General features: G+C 43.1%; 1 protein-coding gene across 1 annotated transcript in view; it reads left to right on the forward strand.

The window, feature by feature from the left end:
- Positions 1-26,147, forward strand: part of itgb5 (integrin, beta 5) — a 123,628-nt gene that overhangs the window by 53,125 nt on the left and 44,356 nt on the right. Inside the window, exon 10 of the mRNA XM_078228209.1 lies at positions 2,469-2,898. Coding sequence (XP_078084335.1) covers positions 2,469-2,898 — 430 coding nt within the window. The remainder of the gene's footprint in view (positions 1-2,468; positions 2,899-26,147) is intronic.

Below are 26,147 nucleotides of genomic sequence, written 5' to 3' on the forward strand. Positions count from 1 at the left end.
AATCTTATGTTTGCTTTAGCAGACTGTGTAAATGCATCTCAAGGTACTGAAATAAAGTGTTAGAAATAACTTTCAGTCAGCTTGTGAAGCTCAGTGATCTTAAAGACCACCTCGTAAATCTAAAAAAATAAGTGCTACTTTCAACTCTTGTTTCCTTTTTATTGCATGAGTATGTGCTGCTTCCTTTTGTTGATTCAGAACATGGAACTTGAGAAGTGTTAGGTGCACCCTGTAAGTCAACATACAAGAAGTTATGCAATGTTTCTTTTACCTCGCTTGTTGAAAATTTATTTGATCTGCTGAGTTTTTTCTAAGTAACCCTAAGCAGTAGAGCTAAAAGCAAGATAAAGCAAAGATCCATTTGAGTTTAGAAATCTTTGTTACTTTTTAAATTCAGTGTAAAAATAATGGCATTGATCTGCAGATAAAACAAAAAGGGCAATGATTTGATCCCTGGTTGACACTGTCTTAACTGGTCAAGTGTAGGTGGGGTTATGCAAATAGCCCCAGATGGAGAAAAATCAACAACAGTTCCTGCTCGTGATTGTTGTTAAAGGGACAATCACCACAATAAGGAGGGTGGAAAGTAGATTGTGAGGGCTGGAGAGATGGGGGAAGAGGGTGGATAGCGGAATGTGCCAGTGAGATTGGAGAAGGAAGGGAGCAGAATACAAGGGGTTGGAGAAATCTGGGTAGGTGGGGGAAGATTGCAGGGAGCCATGGACGACATCCGATCACGTGTGAATGGGTGGGAGGGTGCACTCATTAAGGAGGCATGTTAAGGGGTCGAATGTTAACAAGAAAGAGGTGACAGCATAAGTTAACAGTGCAGGGATGGGAAGAGTGGCAGTTATTTGAGTTGGTTCTGGCTACAATTTGGATACGTAACAGTGGAACCAAATGAGAGCAATTCTACTGAGCTAGACAGTGGAGCAATGTTCCCTCTAATTTCCGCAGTGTATTGCACAGTCCCTTTAAAATGGCTACATGGTTGTACATTAGCGATTCTTAAAGGGAACACTTCTTTTGCACAGCCTGTTTGGTGCAGGAATGCTACAATGGAGAAAAGTTATTGGTGGAGGATGGTATGATTCAAGACTGCAGAGGGAATTGAGAAGGCAGAGAAGAGATAGTGCTTCATGGTCATAGTCACAACTTGATTGTAACTTTGATTCTTACTGTTTTGGTGTTGTGGCACGGAAAGAAACCAGATTGAGCATGGACCTGGGAGGCAACATGCTCAAAGAGTTTAGAGTGGAATGTGATATTGGAAATGTGGAGATAGTTTGCACATGCAGAGGGATTGATCAAAGGCTGCCTACAGTACCAGAAATATAAATTCCAAAGCCTGTTCATCCCTAGAATATAGATGGTAAATATTAGTACTTCTGACCTTTCTTAATCTCTCCTACAGCTATTCAATAAAATAATGAAAGCACTGAATAACTGGAGCATGCAGCCTTGGCTTGTTGTATTAAAGCAAATCAAAATTCTTTCATGGTTGGCTGCAAATTCTGCATTAATGTCAGAATGGATTTAGTGTAATGATGCTAAAGGCTGTGTTTGTGCTATAGTACTTTGATTCGCTACAATCCAAATGAACAAAATTCAGATTAAAATAATGCCACTATTCAATTTCCCAGGTTTAGAATGAATTATATTGGGTAAAGACAGCAGTGACAATGTTAAAGTACATGTTAGAAAAAGCTGTGAAAATCCATAATTTACAAAAAAACTAACGCTGCCTGCCCTTCATTGAGCATGTGTAAATGTGTTTTACCAAAATGAATAAAGGATTAGACAGAACAGTCAATATAATACAAGGGCAGAAGTGCTGGCACAATGTACACTGAAATGTAAAAAGATAATGTTGGAAGTGCAGCTGCTTCAATGCTAACGGCAATTGCTGTTTTAGTTAGCTTCAGCCACTGCAGCAAGTTTAACTCTTGGGAGACTTGCCTACTTATGCTCAAGTTAAAATTGCAGCCAGGATCCAAAGACATCATCAGATCCTGACCTGCACGTTTAAGGAAAGTGCCATAACTTTTTGGATGGCTTAGCTTCCCATCCAGAGGCTTCAGCAAAACTTGTATTCAACAGGATCTAGTTGGCTCAGAGGTGGACAAGAGAAACATTTTGACTGTCTGTCAATCTTTTTTAAGTTTAAAAAAATCTATACAGACAGAAAAATCTCCCATTGTTTTTTAAACAAAACAATTTTATTTCGAGAGGAGATATTTTTGAGGTACATTGCAATATTGTGTGTCGTTCCTTGTAAATAATCTGCCACAATAAATCTAGGACTACACAGTTTTGATGTTCGCTGAACTTGTGTACTCCTCATGAAGCACTGTCCAAGAACATTGCTTTAGAAGTGAGGAAGATAATTATATGCAAACATGTTGATTTTGCTGTGCCTTTGACCTTTGTATAGTATTGCTGTCTTTAGTAATGTTCTTTCTACTCAGGTGTCTTTTGATGTCACTGTGGAAGCCAGGAGCTGCCCAGAGGCTCAGATCAGAAATAGCTTCACCATTAAGCCAGTTGGCTTCAAGGATTCTCTGGGTATAACTGTTGGTTATGTTTGTAACTGTGACTGTACAACAGAGATGCAAGCCAACAGCTCCAAGTGCAGTGGTAATGGAACCTATGAGTGTGGGATCTGTAAGTGTGATCCGGGCTTTCTGGGAGCCAATTGTGAATGCCAGGATGGAGAAAAAAGTAATGTATTCCAGACATTCTGCCGTGAAGCAGAGGGAAAGCCGATCTGCAGCGGCAGAGGGGAGTGTAGCTGTAACCAGTGTGCCTGCTATGAGAGCGAGTTTGGAAGCATTTATGGGACATTCTGTGAATGTGATGACTTCTCGTGTGCTCGGCACAAGGGCATACTCTGTTCAGGTAAGTTCAAATTCTATATGTTTAATTACAGCATATATTGATTTGTATTTGCTTTGCCCCTAATTGTTCTGGGGGAAAATAGCTGTCAATATCTGGAAGTTTTCTGAGTGACTGATAAAGGATTAATCTGACACCATTTTGCTGGAGATTAAGTTTCACAATTGATGTCTGTATGGACAGTATATATTCAACACTACGAAAGGTCACTATAAAACCTCGTAGATGCGATTTCTGATTTTAGACAGCTCGAGCTTCAGGCCAGATCCGTTCCATGGCTGCAAATCATCAGTGGGAAGCTAAATGTGAAAAGCAAATTTTCAACCACACAGTAAAGGTTCAACTGCTTCCATCATGGCACTTCTGTTTTCCATTGGGCACATGCCCAGTGTTTCTGATTCATTGGTTCTTTTCCTTTGTTTTTACTATGAGCTCCATGACCAAGGTCCTACTGAATGAGAGTTTATGTTGTTCCCCCTGTGAAGATTGAAACTACATGAGGAAAGAAAATTAAGTTTTGAGGTACTTTTTTTCAAAGTAAATATTGTCACCTTAATTTTCTGTGATAACTGATGTGGCATGTGAAAAAGGATATTTCTTGATTAGGAGTCCATTCCAAATTTCTCTTTGCTGAGCCTCAAAAATCTGTGGTCATGACCTTGGCCTTCAGAGTAGCTATTCAGTCTCCCTCCCTATCCCCCCCTCTGAGTTCATGGAGTCAGGAGAAGTGCATTCTTTAAACATGTAGACTGTTCCCAGGTCTGACAGCATTTGCTTTGTAAGTATAGGAAAAAGGATACCTGTAGAAATTCAGAGCAAATGGCCTTGGTGGATTGCTGCAGTGCATCTTGTAGATGGTCTCAAAGACCAGCTATTTTCACATCGGTTGCTTCAGTCAACTCAGCAGCTGCCTCAACTCATCTGCTGCTGATATCCTCTTCCATGTCTTTTTTTATCTGTAGACTTAACTATTACAGTGCACTTCTGGCTGGCCTCAAATACTCCAACCTCGGTTAATTTGAGGTCATCAAAACTCTGCTACCCATGTCAGAACACTGATCTAAATGGCTCCCAGTTATAAAATGTCTCAGTTTTAAATCCTCATCCCTTTGTGGTCTCATCCCTCTCTACATCTGTAATCTCTTCAAACCCTACAACTGTCTGAGGTGTCTGCACTCCTTCAATCTCTTGAGCATCTCAGATTTTAATCAGTTCACTGTTGGTAGCCATGCCTTCAGCTGCCAAGTTCTGAGACTCTGAAATTCCTCCCCAACATGTCTCTACCTCTTTCCCTCCCTTTACTCCTTGATGACACTTCTTAAAACCTACTCTTTGATTAAACCTTTTTCTCATCTGCTTTAACATTTCTTTCTGTGCCTCAGTGTCAAATTTGTATCTATTGCTGTCCCCTGTTGCAAGATTGGTGGCTTTGTGGTTGGAAGACCCCTGGATGGCCTTTTGCATCCTGCTGCCAATTGAACCCCTCAAGTGGGGAATGAATGCCCATTTAGGGGCCTCATTCCATTGCTGCTGATATTAATCCAATTGTGGGTTGAGGTGAGGGGGTGCTGAGGGTGGGGGTGCAGATTGTTTGCCGGCTCCCAGCGTGGGGGTCTCGTATTCAAAGGAACTCAGTGCCTGGTTGAGGGACCTGAGGCCAAGAAGGAGATCCTGTGGTCAAGAAGGACCCACTGAGAAAAGTAACCCCCACCTGGCCGTTACTGACCCAGCAACCGTTGGCAGGTGGGACTTCCATCCTCCGAGTCCTTGATCCCAGGACAGGCCAGCCATTGTCCAGCTCAGTAGCATAATGTGGTGTGCCTTCCCTAAAAAAAAAAATTGGCAAAGGGCTCTCTCTGGCTCTCAAGCAGGTGGGTTAGAGTCCCATCTCCTCTATCAAATACCACCCTATGGGCACGATCTTGCCTGCCGCTCATGCCATGCTCCCGCTGCTGTGAAGTCGGAGAATTTGGCGGCCAGTCAAATCTCCGTTCACTGTGGCGGGATGGGAAAATCCCGTCGCAGTGAAGGGTGATAAGATGCCAGCCATAATGTTACTTTGAAATGCATTGAGATATTTATTGCATTAATGTAAAATTGTTGTTGTAATCGAAAAGGGGATGAGTATAGATATAAAACACAATCAACAACAGCTTGTATTTAATTGGGGTTTTGGATGTTCTTCAGAGAAAGAGAGAATGAGCACTGAGCTTTTTTGAGGGTGTTCAGAGGTGGCTGAAGATTTGGATTGAAGAGATGCATTCCCAGACACTAGAAAGTAGGGCTGAGTCTGGGTCTGCCCTGAGGGTGGAACCAAGATAGAGATGCACTGAAGGCTAGAATCACAGCATTCAATGAAATGGAGGGAACCTAACACTTAAATTATAGAGATAAAGTAGATTGAGACTATATAGGATTTAAGGTGAAGTTAAGATTTTAAATTGGCTATTCTGGGGACAATGTATGTCAAGTTAGTATTTATGCAAAGGTGAGTTTAGGAGTTGGCCATTGAAGAAATTGAGTTTAAAGTGATGGCAGCATACCTAGAGGTTTTGATGGCACTGTGGTGAATTTGCTGTAGAGGTAAGGCCGGTTGTTTAACTTATCCTTACCTAGAGATCTTTACAATGAAATGTCTGGCATCTCTTTTTCATTGTGCCTGCTGAGTCTTCCAATCGGGTGTAAATCGACGGGAAGTCGAGAGGAATGTAATTCAGGAATAGTGCGCTGTCACACATGTTTAATGGATTGCAAATTGAAGTGGAAAGCTATTGTATTTGCTTTTGCCAAAACAAAGATTAAAATCTTTCAGGTTTGTAGCAGTGCAGAATGTTCTTAAATTTTTATCAGTTGCAAGAAATGAGACAGAGATCAGAGAACCTGTTTTGGCATGAAGTGTGTCTAGGCTACAACAGCTTTCCATAGGGTAAGGCACGGAATATATTGGGCTGCACAATCGGTACAAACTTAGCGTTTTGCAATCAGTCAGCAATTTATTGAACCTTGATAGGACAAGCAATTAAGAGGAGATCAGATAAACTTGACATAAATGTTAGGATCGTTTAGAGATAAACTGGTCAGATGATATTCAGTAAACTGAACGGCAAATTTTCCAATCTAATTTTTTAAAAAATCTTTAAGAATGGTTTGTGCTTCTAGCAGGAAGCCTTTCCTGTCCGAAGCACATACTGCAAGTTTAGGTGTGCAGTGTGCAAGATATCAAGATTAAATGGTCAAAAGATCATGTGCAGCACGCACCTAAATTTGTGGTATTTATTGCTGTAGCTTTACATTGGGAGTGCAAGGTTAGAAATGTACCTTATTGTGTAACCTTGGGAAGGTTTCTAAGGGAAAGAACTGAAAGTAATCATATAAAACGTATGACAGAAAAAATATCTGGCAAACTATATTCTTTCTTTGAATTGTGTGCCTTGGTCTCTGACTGACAAGGTTTATCCCCACTGATGTATTGCAGGCACGCAATAGGAACCTCTCCTAACTTCTGCGCGAATTCCTTGTGAATCATATCAAGAATGGGCACATTTGAGTTTTTAGAATGCCTGAATTGTATATTTTCTAGGTGGCCACCTTGAAGCTGTGTGTAGAGGTGAAAAATCATGTATTAGTGGGATTAGCAAATGTGTTCCTGTTCCTGTATGTAAATGAGATTTTCTCCACCGTATGTGGGAACACGTGAACCACAGTGGTCCTGTTAGGAATTGCATAGTAACATGAAACATTTCAAACTGATACTAACATGGGTCTGGGTTTTACAGGATCTCGGGGAGTGTGCTGGAAGGAGAAGAAGCAGGCATAAAATCTGTTGAAGTGGGAGAGGCTTTTTCTGGCATTTTGGAAGGAGACATGTGGTCTCCCCACCTCTAGGCCAAATAAAGGCAATCGAGGGTTACGTAAGGACTGCCTCCTGCCACCACTGGTATTTTACCAGCAGCTGGTGGGCACTTTGCCACATGAGGAGACCACCGGAATACCCTGCCGGCACCTTTCCTGGTGGTGCTGCTGAAGCTGAAGAGCTGCCAGCCATCTGATTGGGGGTTAGGGGAGAATGTGTCGGCATCCTCCTTTTAAAGGAGAAAAGGCTCCGACTGCAGGCAATAAATTATCCGGGGACTGTAACATCCAGTTGGGTCTTACAAGGCCAGCTGAGGTCAGATTGCCCTGACTTTCCAATGATTAGATGGGAGCCATTGCCACTGGGTAAATTCCCAGCCAAGATGGACAATGCAAGCTTTCTTTGTCTTTCCTAATATACTTTGGCAGACAATACTAATTACTCTTGAGTTACATATAGTGCCAACCAATTTTAATTAGAGAATATAAATGTGAGTGAGAAGTATGCTTGAAAAATATAAAGTATGGGCATCTGTATTCAGAGTGATAAATATTTGGAATAATCTGCTAGATAATACAATAGGGACAAAATCATTAGGAATGTTTAAAATGTAGAGGGACGCTGCATCAGCACACTTAGGTTGGTAAATAGAGTACTCGATTAACTGATTACAGTTCTTATTATTGTTTGTGATTTCATTGCATATGAGGAACTTTAATTTTTTTGGAAATGTGACAAGGTACGAAAATACTAGAGTCATGAAATTGAGCTTCATAATGCCATGGATGCTATGGAAAACCCGAATTCAAAAAAAGATGTCCAGAGTACTTTGGGCCACATTTGGCAGCCTGCGCAACAGGCCCTCACTTGCAGGGCTCTGGCATGGGCATGCTATGTGTGTACCACCAGAAGCCTGCAGGGTGGGCAGATTATGATGTCAAAGACTCTAATGCTGATTTGATGAATAATTACCATTTTATACCCTGCAGGTCCAGTTAAAACCTTCTCTTAAATCCTTGCAGCCAAACATTCATTCAGCTGCAAGAAGCACTCCCCCACAGTAATGTGACTTAAAGGATTAACCATCCAACAGGAGAGGTGCTTTTAAGTTACTTTTACTTTTTTTTATTCGTTCGGGGGATGTGGGTGTTGCTTATTGCCCACCGCTGAGGCCATTTAAGAGTCAACCACATTGCAGGGGAGGCGATGGCCTAATGGTATTATCACTAGACTATTACCCAGAAAATGAGCTAATGTTCCAGGGAGCCGTGTTCGAATCCTCCCATGGCAGCTGGTGGAACTTGAATTAAATAGAAAATATCTGGAATTAAGAGTCTAATGATGACCATGAAATAATTGTTGAGTGTCAGAAAATCCCATCTGGTTCACTGATGTCCTTTAGGGAAGGAAATATGCCGTCCTTACCTGTTCTGGCAAACATGCAACTCTAGAGCCACGGCTCTTGGGCAACTAGAGATGGGCTATAAATGCTGGCCAGCCAGCAACACCCATGTCCCACAAATGAATTAAGAATTATCTGGAGTCACATGTAGACCAGACCATGTAAGGTGGCAGATTTCCTTCCCTAAAGGACATTAGCAAACCAGACCGGTTTTTATGACAATCGACAATCATTTCAAGGTCATCATTAGACTGTTAATTCCAGATTTTTATTGAATGCAAATTTCACCATCTGCCTTGGTGGGATTTGAATCTGGATCCCCAGAACATTTACCCTGGGTCTCCGGATTACCAGTCCAGCAAAGTGCCACTACATCACCAGAGGGGATGTTATGAGCAGAAGGGAGGAGGGCTCTCAATAGAAAATCTTAATTATCATGGATTTTTCAGGAAGATTTTAACCTGCATCAATCAAGTATACCATATTTGGCCCACCATGAAGAACCAAAGGCTGGCAACTGGATGGCAATGGAAATCCACTCTGAAACTAGTTAATGACTCACCTTTGGATCCCAATATTGCATAGACAGCATGTCTACAATTGGGGCCATGTTGGCTCCACTGCCTGGGTTGTCCAGTATTCACTTGAGCCGATTTCCCAAGTTCACGTCGGTGAACATTTAATCCATCATTCTATTACAGCTATTCTATCCTCTTGGCCAAAATCCTGAAATAAAAGCCACCAACGAAAGGGTTTTCCATAAAAGCTCTATCCAGCAACACATTTGATGATGGGCACGTTACTTGGGCTGGTGCATTTTCATAGTGCCTGCCTTGCTGTTGCCATTGCCTGGCCTAGTGCTCCTATGCAGTGCTACCCCAGTGGTTGCAGCAGAGCTGGTGAAAAGCTACTGACTAACAGTCGAGAAGATTGCAAATACCAGGAAAGCTTGAGCTGCAACAGCATAGTTATTGGCGGAATGGCAGTACTGGAAGGATGAATACCGTCACCCTGAGAGAGGACTGATTTGTGCTTCTTGTAACCTGGGGCAGTGCCTTGACAGTCCTAGTAATATGTTGGAATACTGTGCTGACTGCTATGAAAATTTGCATAACCCTTTGAACATCAGTACTGGTAGATAGAAGCAATCTGAGCTTGTGTGGCATCAAATATGACTCTCATGACCTCAGTCTGTGCTTCAGCTGTAGCGCTGAGACATGGGGCAGAATTTTCCAGCCATGCTCGCCCTGAAACCGGAAAATCCCGCCTGAGGTCAAAGAACCTTTCCATGGTCCGCTCCGCGCCCACTACGATTCCCATGGCAGACAGAACGGGAAAATTACCCTGATTGGGTAGCTTCCATATGTGCTGCACTGGAAGCTGAGCTGTTGGGCATTAGGTGCTCCATCATGGATGGTATGGCAAATGTTGTTCTGGAATTGGCCCCACTTCTGCACTGGAAAGGATGGACTCCAAGCTCTGTGTAAAGTCCTGTGCCAAGTTGGAGCCAGACTCCTCCATGTTCATTGACTGTGACAAAGCTGTGTGGCAGGCTTACCAATTCATCTTGGATCTAGTTGTGTATACCTGTAAACGTTCTCTGGCACACTGACCCCTCTGCAGTAGAACTCATCTGTAAACTTGCATTCCATGAGCTGGAACAAAAATTATCCTTTCCTTTCTGGCTTGGCTACACCTGTTTGAGTATCTGAATTGGTGACTAAGTATAAGATCAAATAAGAGATTTGCTGTAGCTTCATGCTGAGGCTGTAGCTTCATGCTGGCTGGCCAGGCTGTGGAAAGCAAATTGCTTCTCATACCAGATAGAAAAACGATAGCAATGTGGGATTTGAGATGGGGCATAGGCAGGAACATACTGTTCTTGGTGATGCTGGATACAACAGGCTGTCACAGCCGGCCCTCTGATGTGGACCATCATTGCCTCCAGAGAGCCCATTTGGTGCCGACATGCCTATTTCTCGCTGTTCCTCTGCTCTTCCCTCTGTCAATGGGCCACCTTGTCCTACAAGAGAAAGAAATGGCAAGTGTGTTGCAATGTTTTTGGGTCATGCACTTGCCATAAGTGGATAAGTGGAACTCTGTAGAAACTGAGAGTTGGGTGAGTCCATCCAATGAGGGTGAGATAGGATATCTGAATGATGTGATCACTGATGGGTGAGTAATGGGCATATGGTACGTTGAACAGCATGAGATTTTGGTGGAGTGGTGGGTAGAAGGTGTCCTTTGTAGATGCATTCAAATATTACTTTTGGAGAATAGCATGCTGATTGGTTGGCAATTTGACTTTGGCCGAGGCAGTGCAATGGGGGACTATAGGCTGCCCAAGCTCCTGGGTGATTCAAAAAAGGCGCAAGACTTGAGCATGTTCGTTTTGTTTCCAGTCGGGATGAATTATGGATCAGTCTTTCACTCTGCAGTTTCTTTAGTAGCCTGTCTTGCAGCTACACATACAAACCAGTGAGGCAAACCATACACCTGTAATTTAGTGCTCTTAACGACTGTTATATTGCCGATGCCCTTCACTTTTTTTAAGCACTTTTGAACAATGCACTGTTTATAGATACTATGACTGAGAATTTGGACCTGTACCTAAACGCAGGTAACAAGTGGCAGGTCAGAGTGATTACTTTGTGCATACTCCTGCTTGTCTGAGGCCTAACTGAGATTTGGGATCATTGTTTGCTGCCTTTAAATCTGGCAACGCATTGCCATGCAGTTTGCCAGTTGGGGCCTGTTGAACTTTGGACAGCTCTGATACCAACCTAGACTATAGATAGATCCTGTTAAAGAAATAAATACACGTATTGAACAGTAATATGTAATTTATTAAAGGGTTATCAAAAATAATAGGGAATAAATTGACCTGTACATTTGTTTATTGATAAAATGTTCACTTAGCTGCAAAAAAGCTTGGCACGACAGCATTCATGCAAAAAGTTATACTTTCTGTTGGTCAGCCATTCAGAACAGTGAAAGGTAAAATCTGCTAAATTACGTCAATTGCATGGCTTAAGTCAAAAATGCTAATAAGAAATCATTTTGAACATCGTGACCGTATTCTTCTGTTTTAGTTAAATTAGAAAACCATTAACCAGTGATTGAAAGCCAGTATTGTGCTGTGTTCTCTGATTCACCTTTGTAACCAAAATAGAACAGCCATCACTCGGGCAATAGCAGGACTGAGATTTTATCTGAAGGTAGTTTGTGTTTGCTTGTGTAAATAGCTGTTTTGTTCTGTGTATTACAACATACGTAATAATGCAGTTACACAAATATGGGACACAACTACATGTTAATCTGATAATGCCTTCTGATTAACAAGATGGCATGTAGTGAAGTTAATAATAATTGTATGCATTTTGACCGGAACTCACTTTTATTGAATCTTGATGTTGGATATAAAAGTGTCTGACCGGATGTTGTTTTATCTGTGATATTAATCCCCCAAATGAAGTCTGAAGTAGCTTTTTATTTTTGATTCTATGGTAAGAAAACCTATCCTAAGCATCTACAAGTTAACCTCTAGACTGAACTGATCTTAGCAGGAAGCGAGGTTACATGGGGTCTGTGAGGATGAAAGAAGTGGTTTTGTGTTCTGTCTCCTACATCGCCACCAGCAAAAATCTAATTCATTCAAACTATTTGAATACAACTACTTGTAAATACTGCTGTATTGTTCATGCTTCGGTTCAGAGCTATGCTTGCTGATTCCTTTTATAACAGTCTTTTGTCATCAGGATAATTAATTCTCTGAGGAGAGAAAGACATTAAGCATTCCATATATACAATGCTTTTCTTTCAAATATGTTTGGATGTTAGCTTTTGCGTATTTCTCAATGTGACTGTTTGAAATCTGAATTCAAGAAATGCGTGCCAGTTATTAATAGTCTTGCACACCATTGCAATCAGGTGAGGAGCGGTAGCATGGTTTCCCTCTATTCCCACTCCTCGTTTGACCACAACAGGTTTTTACAAGGATATGTTTGCAAATTCAATGTATTTAACTGTTTATGTGCTGTGACTGTAAAAGACGCAGACAGATTTCCTTGTAAGTTATTAAAAAGAAAAGAGAGTAATATTTATTGTATTTAACCTGAAATTCACTATTACTTTTAACTTCAGAGCAATAAACATAAGTTCTTTATATTCATTTCTTCAGCAGACTGGCATCATTTTCAGCTAGAGGGAGTCTTAGACCTTTCTGTCTACACTCTTTAGTATTGCCATGCCATGCCACGAAACTAAGGGCGGGATCTCAGGGGATCTTATCAGCTCGCCATACCGGTCAATTGGCGTGGCGAGCTGGTAAGGTGTGAAAAATCAGGTTCTCACATCTCTCAATTTTTCTGGCCCCATTTTGCCAGCAAAATCAGTCTCGAGTCCAGGAAGGGAGATTATCTTTTTGCCTGATTGGGGCGCCCTTTACAGCTGGGCTTTGCCGACATGTTTAGGTTTCTGCCCCTCAACATGACAATGTGGAACATACCCACCTGTTTTTTTTTTTAAAAGAGTGTCAAAAGATCTGGAGAGAAGACCAGTCTGTTTATCTGATGAGAAACACATCGGTTTTCAGTCAGACCCTGACACTTTGCTAAATTCTGGTAAGATTGCTCCCTATGAGTCAACCAATCTTGTTGAAACTCTGCCTCTCTTGTGGGGGACTCCAAACTTTACACTTTAGAAGTTCAAGTCTTTGAATTATCTCACAGCAGATTCAACTTGGACTATCTAAATGACTGCACACCTCCCAGGGTTTCAGTCATGTTTCTGAAGAGACTATTCCCCTGGATTGCTAAGTGTGCTCTCCAGCCTCTACCTACTGGTGCAATTTCAGCTCCTTAATAGCCCGCTAGCTTCACTGGGCTATCATTTCCCCAGGGTTTGACGAAGCTCCAATCTCCTCAGCTATGTCAAAGTATAAACGGCTCCCAGGGCTTCTTCTGAACCTTAACCCTTTCCAGTAGGGAGCCAGTGACCTCCTGCCACCTTTGCAGCTCTCCAGGACTTATCCCGAGCCCTTACTACACAGAGCCATTAAATGATGCCTGGAACTACTCCTGATCCCCAACTACACAGAGCCAGCTTACAACAACACTTTTGCTGTCTGGAGAATGCTAACAGCAGCACTTTTGGGTTGGCATTTTTCTCTGCTGCAGAACATACATTCTCCCAGCAAGCCCACCAGATAAATTGAAACTGTAAAACTTCCTTAAGCTCCATCTATCTCCATGATGACATAGCCTTCCAGGACTCCCTGAACCTCTCTGGGCTGCATTTATTTGAAAGCAGTGCAGGCACCTCTCCAAATCTCCAGCAAAGTTAGCCCGCCTGCTGTTTTATGAGCTTACCTTTTAACTGTTACTCCTTAGGTTAATATGGCCCCAGCCTTTTAAATGTAATAGTTTCAAGCTGCTTTAGTTACATTTATCCCATTTCCGACAGTTAAAATTTAATACCAAAAGAGAAAATGCTGGAAAATCTCAGCAGGTCTGGCGGCATCTGTAAGAGAGAAGGGCTGAAAAGGCTGAGAAAAGTTTCGAGTCCAGATGATCCTTTGTCAAAGCTTTTATCCAGTTAAAATTTAATCTCCCCAGAACTAAAAATTATCTCTGAAATATTACTGTGGACTAGGTATTTGTAACACTCTGGGCCCGATTTTATCATCGGACGCGAAAATGTGGTAAAGTCGGGCGTGAGGCAATTAGCGGGATCCACGCCTGTGTCCGCGCAGATGTCCACTTTACCAAGGCCCGAAAATGGCCGTGACCCATTTGCATGCATTTAAATTGACTTAATGAGATGGACGCCCAATCTTGCCTGCATTCCCCCCTTTACCATCGTGTTTGCCCGTCTAGATTTGGCGCGAAACAGACATGCTCAGCAAAGGTCTGTTTCGGGTGCACCGGCTTCTGTAGAGGTAAGTTTAGAGCTTCCAGCGACACTCTAACTCAGATCGGTGGTGGTGAAGGGGAGGGGAGGGGGGAAGGGGTGGAGGGAGGCATGTCTGATCGCTCTCTGGTGGTGCAGGGCTAGGGGGGAGGGAGGCCCGATCATTCTCTGGTGGGGGGAAGGGAGGACGAGGCTGGTTCGATGTATCTCTGGTGGGGGGGGGCAGGAACAGGGGGTATCTGCTGCCACTCTGGGCAATCGATTGGGGGGGGAAGGGGCAGGGGGTCACGCTCGGTCTGGGTAGTGGGGAGGGGGGAGGTGATGGATAAGGGGGGAAGCTATGTTGTGGGAGTGGGGCAATGTCTGTGGGGGCCATCGCTCCCGCTTTTTGCTCCCAGCTGCTTTATCCACTTTTTGCAGCCCGGGAGCGATGTAACAGGGGAGCGTTTTTCAAATTTTTCTTCCACTGCGCACGCGCAGTTCAAAGCTCTGATCGGAGCAGCAGCATTTTGGGTGCGATAAGCCCCGCCCACAACGCAATTCAGACTTGTGATTTTTTTTTCAGGTTAAGTGTGCATTGGTGCGCCTGAGAACAGGTTTCCAAGTCGGATCTGAATTGCACCCAGGTTCAGCACTTAGAATCAAAATGGTAAAATCGCCCCCACTGTCTTAAATACAAAGAACAAAGAACAGTACAGCACAGGAAACAGGCCCTTCGGCCCTCCAAGCCTGTGCCGCTCCTTGGTCCAACTAGACCAATCGTTTGTATCCCTCCATTCCCAGGCTGCTCATGTGACTATCCAGGTAAGTCTTAAACGATGTCAGCGTGCCTGCCTCCACCACCCTACTTGGCAGCGCATTCCAGGCCCCCTCCACCCTCTGTGTAAAAAACGTCCCTCTGATGTCTGAGTTATACTTCGCCCCTCTCAGCTTGAGCTCGTGATCGTCACCTCCGACCTGGGAAAAAGCTTCCCACTGTTCACCCTATCTATACCCTTCATAATCTTGTATACCTCTATTAGATCTCCCCTCATTCTCCGTCTTTCCAAGGAGAACAACCCCAGTCTACCCAATCTCTCCTCATAGCTAAGACCCTCCATACCAGGCAACATCCTGGTAAACCTTCTCTGCACTCTCTCCAAAGCCTCCACGTCCTTCTGGTAGTGCGGCGACCAGAACTGGACGCAGTACTCCAAATGTGGCCTAACCAGCGTTCTATACAGTTGCATCATCAGACTCCAGCTTTTATACTCTATACCCCGTCCTATAAAGGCAAGCACACCATATGCCTTCTTCACCACCTTCTCCACCTGTGTTGCCACCTTCAAGGATTTGTGGACTTGCACACCTAGGTCCCTCTGTGTTTCTATACTCCTGATGACTCTGCCATTTATTGTATAACTCCTCCCTACATTATTTCTTCCAAAATGCATCACTTCGCATTTATCCGGATTAAACTCCATCTGCCACCTCTCCGCCCAATTTTCCAGCCTATCTATATCCTGCTGTATTGCCCGACAATGCTCTTCACTATCCGCAATTCCAGCCATCTTCGTGTCATCCGCAAACTTGCTGATTACACCAGTTACACCTTCTTCCAAATCATTTATATATATCACAAATAGCAGAGGTCCCAGTACAGAGCCCTGCGGAACACCACTGGTCACAGACCTTCAGCCGGAAAAAGACCCTTCAACCACTACCCTCTGTCTCCTATGGCCAAGCCAGTTCTCCACCCATCTAGCCACTTCTCCTTGTATCCCATGAGCCTTAACCTTCTTAACCAACCTGCCATGTGGGACTTTGTCAAATGCCTTACTGAAATCCATATAGACGACATCCACGGCCCTTCCTTCATCAACCGTTTTTGTCACTTCCTCAAAAACCTCCACCAAATTTGTAAGGCACGACCTCCCTCTTACAAAACCATGCTGTCTGTCACTAATGAGATTGTTTCGTTCTAAATGCACATACATCCTGTCTCTAAGAATCCTCTCCAACAACTTCCCTACCACGGACGTCAAGCTCACCGGCCTATAATTTCCTGGGTTATCCCTGCTACCCTTCTTAAACAACGGGACCACATTCGCTATCCTCCAATCCTCAGGGACCTCACCCGTGTCCAAAGAAGCGACAAAGATTTCCGTCAGAGGCCCAGCAATTTCACCTCTCGTCTCCCTGAGCAGTCGAGGATAGATGCCATCAGGCCCTGGGGCTTTGTCAGTTTTAATGTTCCCTAAAAAACCTAACACTTCCTCTCTTGTAATGGAGCTTTTCTCTAACAGGTCAACACCTCCCTCCGAGACACTCCCGGTTAACACGCCCCTCTCCTTCGTGAATACCGATGCAAAGTATTCATTTAGGATCTCCCCTATTCCCTTGGGTTCTAAGCATAATTCCCCTCCTTTGTCCCTGAATATTCAGAAACAGACTTGATAATTAATTGGAACCAGTCATCAATAGCCACTTTTAACTTACAGTCTCCAAAATAAGCTCAGTTATGAATTTATGCTGAGGAAGAACAGATGGAGGTCATTGCTGAAAAGAGAGACATACTGTCGAAATGTTTCATCTTACACTCATCAAGATAAACACAAGAACATCAAAATTCAAATGTTTACATGTTTTACCACTGGAGAAAAGAGTGCTGATTAGTTGACAAGCTGGCGCCATAGCAATGCCGTGGCCTCCCAACCAATTGACCTCCCAACCAATTAGCACCCTTTGCTCCACCAGGCTAAATTGTTGTGATTGTTTGAAATTTGACATTCTTGCATTTGTCCTAATGAGTACAAGATGAAAAGCTTTGGCAACATATCTCTCTCTTCAGACAGAGAGAGCTTCAAGAATTTGCACTGAAGAGTACACATCCTGTTGGGGAGCGTTATGCAAGCTTACTTTGAGCAAGCATTCAAATTCTCCCTGTCATAACCATAAAGGAAAATAAATAAATTTTGGAAAAAAAACACAAAGTTTGCTAGTACCTTCTGAATTTGTATCAGTGTTAGTCATTAAGTATGAAAAAAAAAACGAGGGCAGTTCTAAACAACATACCTTAACACAAATGACAGGAGAGCATAGGGGTGAGCAATAATTTATCTATTTCTCAGCTTAGTATTCTTATCGAATTTTTAGTGAGATTGTCAAGTTATGACCAATTTTTGTTGTAGATGTTGACCTCTTGATAACCATTTGATGCTGTCCAAAAATTACATTACAGAGTCATTCATTAAAAGTTGAGCTTGTTTTTGCACTCCCATTCCAAAGGTGATGCGAGTTGCTATCCAGTTCACCAGGGGCATCTTTTGTTCCTTAGCACACCACCTCCTTGCATTGACACACACAAAATTATATAGCAAAAGCCTCATACTGTATACTTTTTTAATTTTAATGTGGCTTTTCTGCAGCCTTTCATTGCTAACTGACAAATGTATTTCTGTTGTAAATGGTCGTTACTTTCCCAGTACAATTAGGTTCATTTACTAGTAGTCAGGTAGGTTACAGCCTTGCTGAGATTTGGGGCCAGTGTTGTTTTTTGTCTAGTCAGTGTCTGTTTGCTATAACCCCAGGGCATGGCTTTGGCTTGCCTACAAATCTGTGCACAGCACAGCTAAATATAGTTATTTTCATTGACCACAGAAGCAGTGTTAGAGGAAAGGGTTGTGTAGTTATTTCATCCAGCTCCATTACCTTTCAGCTTGCGGAGGGTTAATAACACTAGTAAATGTGTCTGCGCAGATTCCAGAAATATTGACTTTTTCCCATAAAGATATGATCCTTTCTGTCACTTTGCCCAACAGCTGCTTGTTAATGGAATGATACAAAAATGTTTCTATTGGCTAGTCTCACACAGTCTCTCAGTTTTCCATAAGAGTGTGTGCAGACGTTACAAGTCTGAATTTTACATTCAGGGCTGAATTTAAATGGCTGCAGCAATGTCCCGCCCAGCAGCCAAAAAGCAGGGGTAACCCTCCCGCAGCTATTTATTTATTTGTTCTTCCATAGAATGTGGACATTGCTGGCAAGGCCAACCTTTGGTGATCATCCCTAATTAGACTTGAGAAGATGGTGGTGAGTCGCCTTCTTGAGCTGCTGCATTCCATCTGATGCAGGCACCCTCAAAGTGCTATTAGGAAGGCAATTCCAGGATTTTAATCCACCAACAGTGAAGGAACAGCAATATAATTTCAGGAGATTTGACGTGATTGCAAGCCAATTAGGCAGTTAACTGCCTGCCTCAAGGGTGAAGAAGCCACCACCAAGAGCTGCTGGCCAATTGGAGGGCTAGCAGCTCTTCGATCCCAGCAGTGCCACCAGGAGTGGTGGTCATTAAATGTCCACTTCAGTGTCTCAATTGGTCTCCAAGTGGGAAGGCTGTCTCAGACTTAATTGGGAAGAAGTCGGGAAGGCACCCCACCCCTGCCTTCCCTTCTGATTCTACAGTCCACCATCATGCCCCCATTCTGTCTCCAATCTCCCAGCTCACTCCTGGGGTGTGTAAGTGCAACAGTTGCCTTACTTTTTTTTGCTATGTCCCATAACTGATTGACTTGTTCCCAAACATCAGTCAGTAGCCTTGAACAAAATACTAGGAGGCACTTGTAAGTGCATCATCTCCACTCCGTGCATTCCCAAAAGGATCAGAAAAATTGCTTTTCATAAATATTCACTCTTGATGCAAAATTTAAGGTGAATGCAATGCCAGTGCATTCTTACATTTTTCCTACTCTTATAATCTATTTAATTCTCAAGAAGGCTCTTGTGCAGTTGAGCCATGTGTCACCAGGTAGACATATTGTATAGTGAATGAGACATTGTCTGGACAGACATGAGATTACGTATATTGGGAAACTATCATTTCTGTTTTACCCAAAAATCAATAAATGCTATCTTAGTTCATCTATCGAGAACAAGCTCCTCTCTCACTGCTACCTCCAGTTGTTTCTTGCCTCTGTTTGGAAGTGCATTCCAGGTGTTGGTATCCTGTTTGCATTAAAACATTCCTGGTGGTTTGGTTGACTGCAGCTTTGCCTTGCCTGGACATGTTAAACCTTGCATTCACTGAGCTGCTCAGTCTCTTTCAGTGTCAACTGTTGATATTTCAACATCCTTCATGAAGTAGGAACAAAGCACTGCTGATGCTGCAAATCTGAAATAATGAGGTAGATGTGTTGTCTATGTTTTCTCTCTATGTGCAATACATTACACTTGTGCACATTAGATTTCCACTGCCATGTTCAACTTATTCATATATTCACTTTGGTAAATTCTGATGTTTCTGAACTAACTGCCTCTTTTAATTCTTCTGTCTCTCCTAATTGGGTATGCGCTGGAAATTTAACTCATTTTGATTGAGTTTAAGAATCTAAATAATTCCAAGCAAATTAGTGGCCTGAATACAGAATCCATGGGTAGTCCACTCAATAGTCCCAACTGTGTTCCCCCTCCCCCTCCCAATAACCTGCCTAATAACTTCTCCCCAGAGAAACAGCCAGATTTTCTCTCCAGGTCTTCTGACACTTTTTTAAAAAAAAATCAGGGATGGCATGTTTTGCGTCATCATTCTTGAGAGGTCGGGCCTAAAGATGCCGGCAAGGCCAGCTTTAAAGATCAGGTGCGCTTTTCGTCCTAGTGTGAAAGTTAAGAGACAGATCCACCTCCCCATCCATCATCGCTGGCAATTTCCTCCCTCCACCCCTTGGCAGGGCCAGGGTACTGCCCTGCCATGTTCCTGACTACCTGAGAACTGCACTGGCTTCCACGCCCCTAGTGTGGTCATCTTAACTTCTGGAGAGCAATAGTGTTTCCCACCAGGGGAACATCTGACACCCCGATAAGCTATGGCATTGTGTTGTTTAGGAATATTTAAATCCATGCAGATTGATGGTAATCAGGTTCACACCATCACTGGGTATAGACCCAATTGCGTTGCCGGTGGGGAGGCGGGGAAGATTTCACTCTATGATCTCCCCGGCACAAATCCCATTATGGCCCTCTTGTGAGAGTTAGCGACCATAATGGGATTTGCGTCTGCCATGACTGAGCCTCGAAAATCGCAGACTGCATTTTCTTGTGAGTCCTTTGAGGAAGTGATCATTCAGATTACTGATGTCCTTATATTAAGAAAATAGAACCAGAAGCAATTAAAAATCTTGGTTTTGATTCAGATTTTTGCTTGAGCCGCTGATTTCGATAAGGATGTTTGTGTTTTAAAATATATATATTTGAGTTCAGTGGTCTTAAAAATCTAAACTTAAGATTGGTCTATTTATGTTGAGTTGTGACTCAGTGGTTTACAATGTGGTGTGTCCTGTGCATATGGAATATGTTAGTGCGCTCAGTGGTTTTAATGAGAAGTTGACATGTCTGACTCGCAGCCAGTGGCTACAGATTACACTTCACCAAAATTGGCCAGAAGACTATTAATTTTTGAATGCACTATGTTGTGAACAATTCTTCAGCTGTTAACCTTTTATTGCCTGTGATCAGTAATATTTGTACGTGAAAGTGTGTCCTCGAGTGAGTGAGTGGGATTCACCCACCTGTCCGATGCAAATTTTTCATTTTTTAAATTTATTAGTCACAAGTAGACTTCATAACACTGCAGTGAAGTTACTGTGAAAATCCCCTAGTCACCACATTCCAGCGCCAGTTCGGGTACACTGAGGGGCAATTTAGCGTGGCCAATTCACCTAACCTGCCCATCTTTGGACTGAGAGAGGAAACCGGAGCACCCAGAGGAAACCCACGAAGCATGGGGAGAACATGCAAACTCCACACAGACAGTGACCCAAGCCGGGAATCGAACCCAGGCCCCTGGCGCTGCAAGGCAGCTGTGCTAACCACTGTGCCGCAAATTTTTGCATCGTAGAAAACATGACGGCCGGCTTTTCAGAGATCGGGGTGCCCTTTTTAAAGGAGAAAAGAGGAACTGAATGCACTTAACTGCAGGCAACTTCAAAGCAGCTATCAATCAGAACATGGATGTAAATGGTTATTAACAATGGCCGGGGGTGGGTGGGTGGGGGGAGGGGCTTCAGATGCATTCAACCACAAAGTAAAAGCATGCTGTGTCAAAACCATTAAACTATCAATCAAAGGCTAGTTAAAGGTACTGCACTTTGAAATTGAATGAAAGCGAATGATTTTAAAGGAATTTCATAGGTTTTGAGCTTTCTAGGAAGGCTCAGAGATTTGAGAGAAATGCAGTGTTAAAAAGGGGCTGATTGAGTAGGTGTGGAGAAGGTAATCCACCCCAATGGTGAAACTGACTTCTCCTGTCAGTCAGAGGACTTCAAGAATTATCTCTCTAGATTTCCCAGGACTAGAAGGGGCAGTCCAGCCATAAGACCCCCATCCAGAGGGAGGGTCCTGAGATCAAGCACTTGCCTGAGCCCACCATCCCCAGGACCCTTGGGGGACTCTTTCTCAGTAGCCAAGAGGCACATGAGCACTGCAGTTACCTCTTTGACACCACCCTCCCACCCCCGAGTCTGGTTTACCAGGTCCACACTTGTGAGGATCTGCAGCAAAGCCCACCCGATGCAGTTCCCACTGTGTGTTGTTTCGTAATTGCATTGTTACATTGTGAAGGCTTTAAAATTGCACAGATGTCTCAGCAGTTGTGATGACTCTGTCGTCAGCCTGCAGGAAGTTGGGCACCTGCACGTAAGGTCCAATGGCCTCTAGACATCCTGCCCCCAGACCTTCCCTACCCTCCCCACTCTGAGACTCCTTGACCTTACCTGAGCCTCTGATGCCTGGACGTTGCTCAGATGCCCTCCTGCATTTCTTCGGTCCAATGCAGCACAGTTGTTGAAGGGACTGGAGAGCTACCAGCTAATCAGATTGATTGACAGCTCTTCAGGCTGGGACTCCCTCCAGGGCAAGGGGCGGATGCCCCGCCTACAACCATTTAATCCTCGTTTGAACATGAAATGGCCGTGGGGCACTCGGATTCAGCAGGGGAGATGGTGGGAAGTGACACCTGGCCTTCTGAAAAATTCAGTCCAAAGTCTTAGTATGTCAAAGGAAACCATCAAAGTCAATGGTCCCTGTTTATATTTATCAAGCACTCATTGAATTCCAAATGTCTTTCATTTTTGAGGATGCATCCTTTTGTCTTCTCCTGAGATGAAAGAGGATGGTTGAAATCCAAAGAGAAGTCATGTGATCTGAGTCCATTTTGGCTTACAGTCCATTTTCATGATTTATAATACTGTCATGACAACTGTCTCATGCCTAATACATGAGCTAAAGCCTCAAAAGTATTAAAATTAATTTCCAGGCTCGCTTATTTTTAATTTGTGTCTACTGTGTGTAATGTACTATTTAAAAACATTTCCATGAATTTATGACAAAATTAATTTATGAAATTGTCGGTGTGTACGCTACAAAAATAATTACACTTCTGAAGTACTTGATTGGCTGTAAAGCTCTTGGGAACAGCCTGAGGTTGTGAAAGTTATTAAGTTAATGCAAGTCTCTACTTGCAGCATCGGAATTTTTTAGAATTAGTTGATTATCCTGATACATACTTTAACACTAAAATATTTGTATTAGTGGTTTTTACTACTTTGCTGTACTTTTGGATTTTAGTCACAGTGGGGAGGTCATCAAAGAAAGTCTTGTAAAATCATTGTAAAGTAGTTTTATATGGCAACAACATATGTACACAATTTGGGAGGTTTTGCCAAAACACCATCATTCAACAAAAACCTGCAAACTGCACAGAAGAAAAAATCTGCATTGAAATGACTGATTTTCGTGATCTGGAGATGGAGACAGCAGCTGAATTTGTTTTATATCACTGTGTCCCCAGATAGAACATATACTTTGGATATCATACAGGAGAAAGGATCAGGCCTTAAATGTTTTGCAAATTGGCTTCACCCTTGAGCAAATTGCAAATCAGATCTGTTGAATGTAGAAGAAAACTAACATGCCTCAGCATGATGAGTCAGCATGTGAAAACTTTCTCATGTGGCCCTACATTCAATTTGTTGAACTGTGTATCTTTTAAAGTTGATCATGTTATCCAGTAGAGCGATAATTTAACTTGTTTCCCCTTTTAGCACAGATTAATATCAAAACCGTCACTTAACGTGGCAACAGGAGCAAAAATTTCACAAACATTCATATTGTGTTTCATGCTGATGTAAATACATGACACAATTATCGTTTCTCCCCCCCCCCCCCCCCCCCCCATCTGTGATGGGGCACGTTTCCTAAAGTTGAACAGGTAGGAGCACCATTTGAATACATTAACATCTAACTATCAGGTGACCATGCCTTAATCATCCGCCCCCATCAGAAAATCCATTCACCTCGGCATGGCAGCATGATGCCGTGAATCGCACCTAGCCTCCCAAGGTCTGCCCTGTTGAGCAGACCTCCCAGGGGGAGCTAAGGTGAATGCAGCACTCGCGGGGGAGAGTGTCATGCCTGGGCACTGCCCACCTTTAAAAATGTCACCCGTTCTTTAGGGGGCTAAGATGCTGGTGAGGTGGCAAACCAGAGACCGCCACACCAGCATTATGTCGTGGAACCACCCCCTTAACTCTTTTACTCTAAGTGTAAGACTATACAGCAGAGAAATCCATACAGTCATCGCTGTCGGCAGCTTCGGTGCTGCTTACCCTTTCTTTGCCAATTTCCAGGAATAGACATGTTAGATTGACGTGTTATCATTTCTAATATTTGGGAGGTGGAAATCTTTCTAAGGCAGTGGTGAAAACTGGGTGATCTCAGATCAATGGAATTGAATATAGATGCTACATATAATGGATGGCTGATCCAATATTGCCAGTTTTGCACCACTGACTGAAATGAATTTTCTCTCTTAACCTTTTACCATTTGTCAACAATTTTCACCCTTCCCTCCTAAAAGCAAAGAATCCTTGTTTGGGCGCAGCAATCTGAAGTGCCTATGATGGCTACCTTCTGGTTGGCTTCTTTAAGTTAAGTAGCAAGGCCATGGAGAAAAGTTTAAAAATGTCTCACACCATATATAAATCACCAGCACATTCCAATACTAAAGTGGATATGTTGCTGAAGGGTATTTCGATACAAATACTTTCAGGCACATTGGCCTGGATTTCCAACACTGAAGCAGATACTGGGAGTGGGAAAATTTCCTAGCTCAGCCTGCTCACCTCAGGAGAAGGCGTCCACAAAGGTGATATCATCATTGTTGGGGCGAGGCAGCTGTCAGGACAACTGACCTAAGAAAGAGGCAACCATAGGGGCTGCCAGATACCAAGGTGGGATGTTTAAATGGCCTGCTACAGTGCTATGGGACTTCATCCCAATTAAAATATAAACAGAAAGGCCCTTGCCTCTCAGCCCCTCAAACTCCACATACTTCCCATGTCTCCTCATGACCTCTATGCCAAACTCTGCACTCGCAACCATTCTGCCATGGTCCCTCATGCCCCCTATATTAAGCTACAGCATTTCCATGTCCATTCACCCACTATACACTGTACAGATCAAATACAATAGTATATGTTTTTAAAAAGCCTTTCAAAGTGTTGTTCTTTCATTATTTCAGCTTTTTAAAAAAAAAGTCCTTTCCTAGAACAGCACAAAAATAAAAGCTTTAAAAATGTCATTCATTATTTTGCAGTATGTTTTTTAAAAAAGCCCTTTTATTACAATCTGATAAAAAGTTTCAATCCTCCAGATAATTTAAAGTGGCAATAACAGAAACTGCAAGCACTTGAGTATCAGATTTCTGGGTTCTCAGCCACCCCTCATTGTTATGCTTGGCTTAGAATCCATTACTCTGTTGAAATATCTGAGCCCTAGAGAAAACATTGGTTGATTGGTAATTTGACTCTGATCTCTAGGGCGGCACGGTAGCACAGTGGTTCGCACTGCTGCTTCACAGCTCCAGGGACGTAGGTTCGAATCCCGGCTCGGTCACTGTCTGTGTGGAGTTTGCACATTCTCCCTGTGTCTGCGTGGGTTTCCTCCGGGTGCTCCGGTTTCCTCCCACAGTCCAAAAATGTGTGGGCTCGGTTGATTGGCCATTCTAAATTACCCCTTAGTGTCCCGGGATGCAAAGGTTAGAGGGATTAGTGGGTAAATATGTAGGGATATGGGGATAGGGCATGGGTGGGATTGTGGTTGGTGCAGACTCGATGGGCCGAATGGCCTTTTTCTGCACTGTAGGATTCTATGATTCTGCTGTCAAATCCAGAGGGTTTATTTATACAAGGTTCAGAGGTTTTAAATGCTTGCAGTTTCTGTTATTGCCACTTTAAAGGATCTGGATGATTGAAACTTTTATCAGACTGTAAAAAAGGACTTTTTTACATACTTCAAAGTAATGAATGACATTTTTTTAAAGCTTTTATTATAATCACCTTGGGGTTCATTAGTTCTATATAATGTTTAGTGGATCAATAGGCATGAAAGTGCTTTAGCTTGACAAAGGGGGCTTAAGGTGGCATTAGGTGGATGCGGGGCATAATTTTGCATAGGGGTATGAGGGACCATGGGGTGTGGGTGTGAGGAATACCTTGGCATGGGAGGCATGTGGGGAACCTTTTCAACTCGCCTTTAAAACATTTCCTCATGTAGGCTATGGTTCACGATACCTCTTGGGTGGCAGGAACCATGACCCTTAAAAACCTGCTCCAACTCCATGAAGATTGTGGAGGAGTAGGATATGCCTAACCCCTCAATGGAACCTGCCATGTCATGAATACCTAGTCATGATGTAGAGATGCCGGCGTTGGCCTGGGGTGAACACAGTAAGAAGTCTTACAACACCAGGTTAAAGTCCAACAGGTTTATTTGGTAGCCAATACCATAAGCTTTCGGAGCGCTGCTCCTTCGTCAGATGGAGTGGAAATGTGCTCTCAAACAGTGCACAGCGACACAACATCAAGTTACAGAATACTGATTAGAATGCGAATCCCTAAAGCCAGCCAGGTCTTAAAGATACAGACAATGTGGGTGGAGGGAGCATTAAACACAGGTTAAAGAGATGTGTATTGTCTCCAGACAGAACAGCTAGTGAGATTCTGCAAGCCCAGGAGGCAAGCTGTGGGGGTTACTGATAATGTGACATAAATCCAA

This window comes from Mustelus asterias, chromosome 14, assembly GCF_964213995.1.
Source record: "Mustelus asterias chromosome 14, sMusAst1.hap1.1, whole genome shotgun sequence".
Classification (NCBI taxonomy): Eukaryota; Metazoa; Chordata; class Chondrichthyes; order Carcharhiniformes; family Triakidae; genus Mustelus; species Mustelus asterias.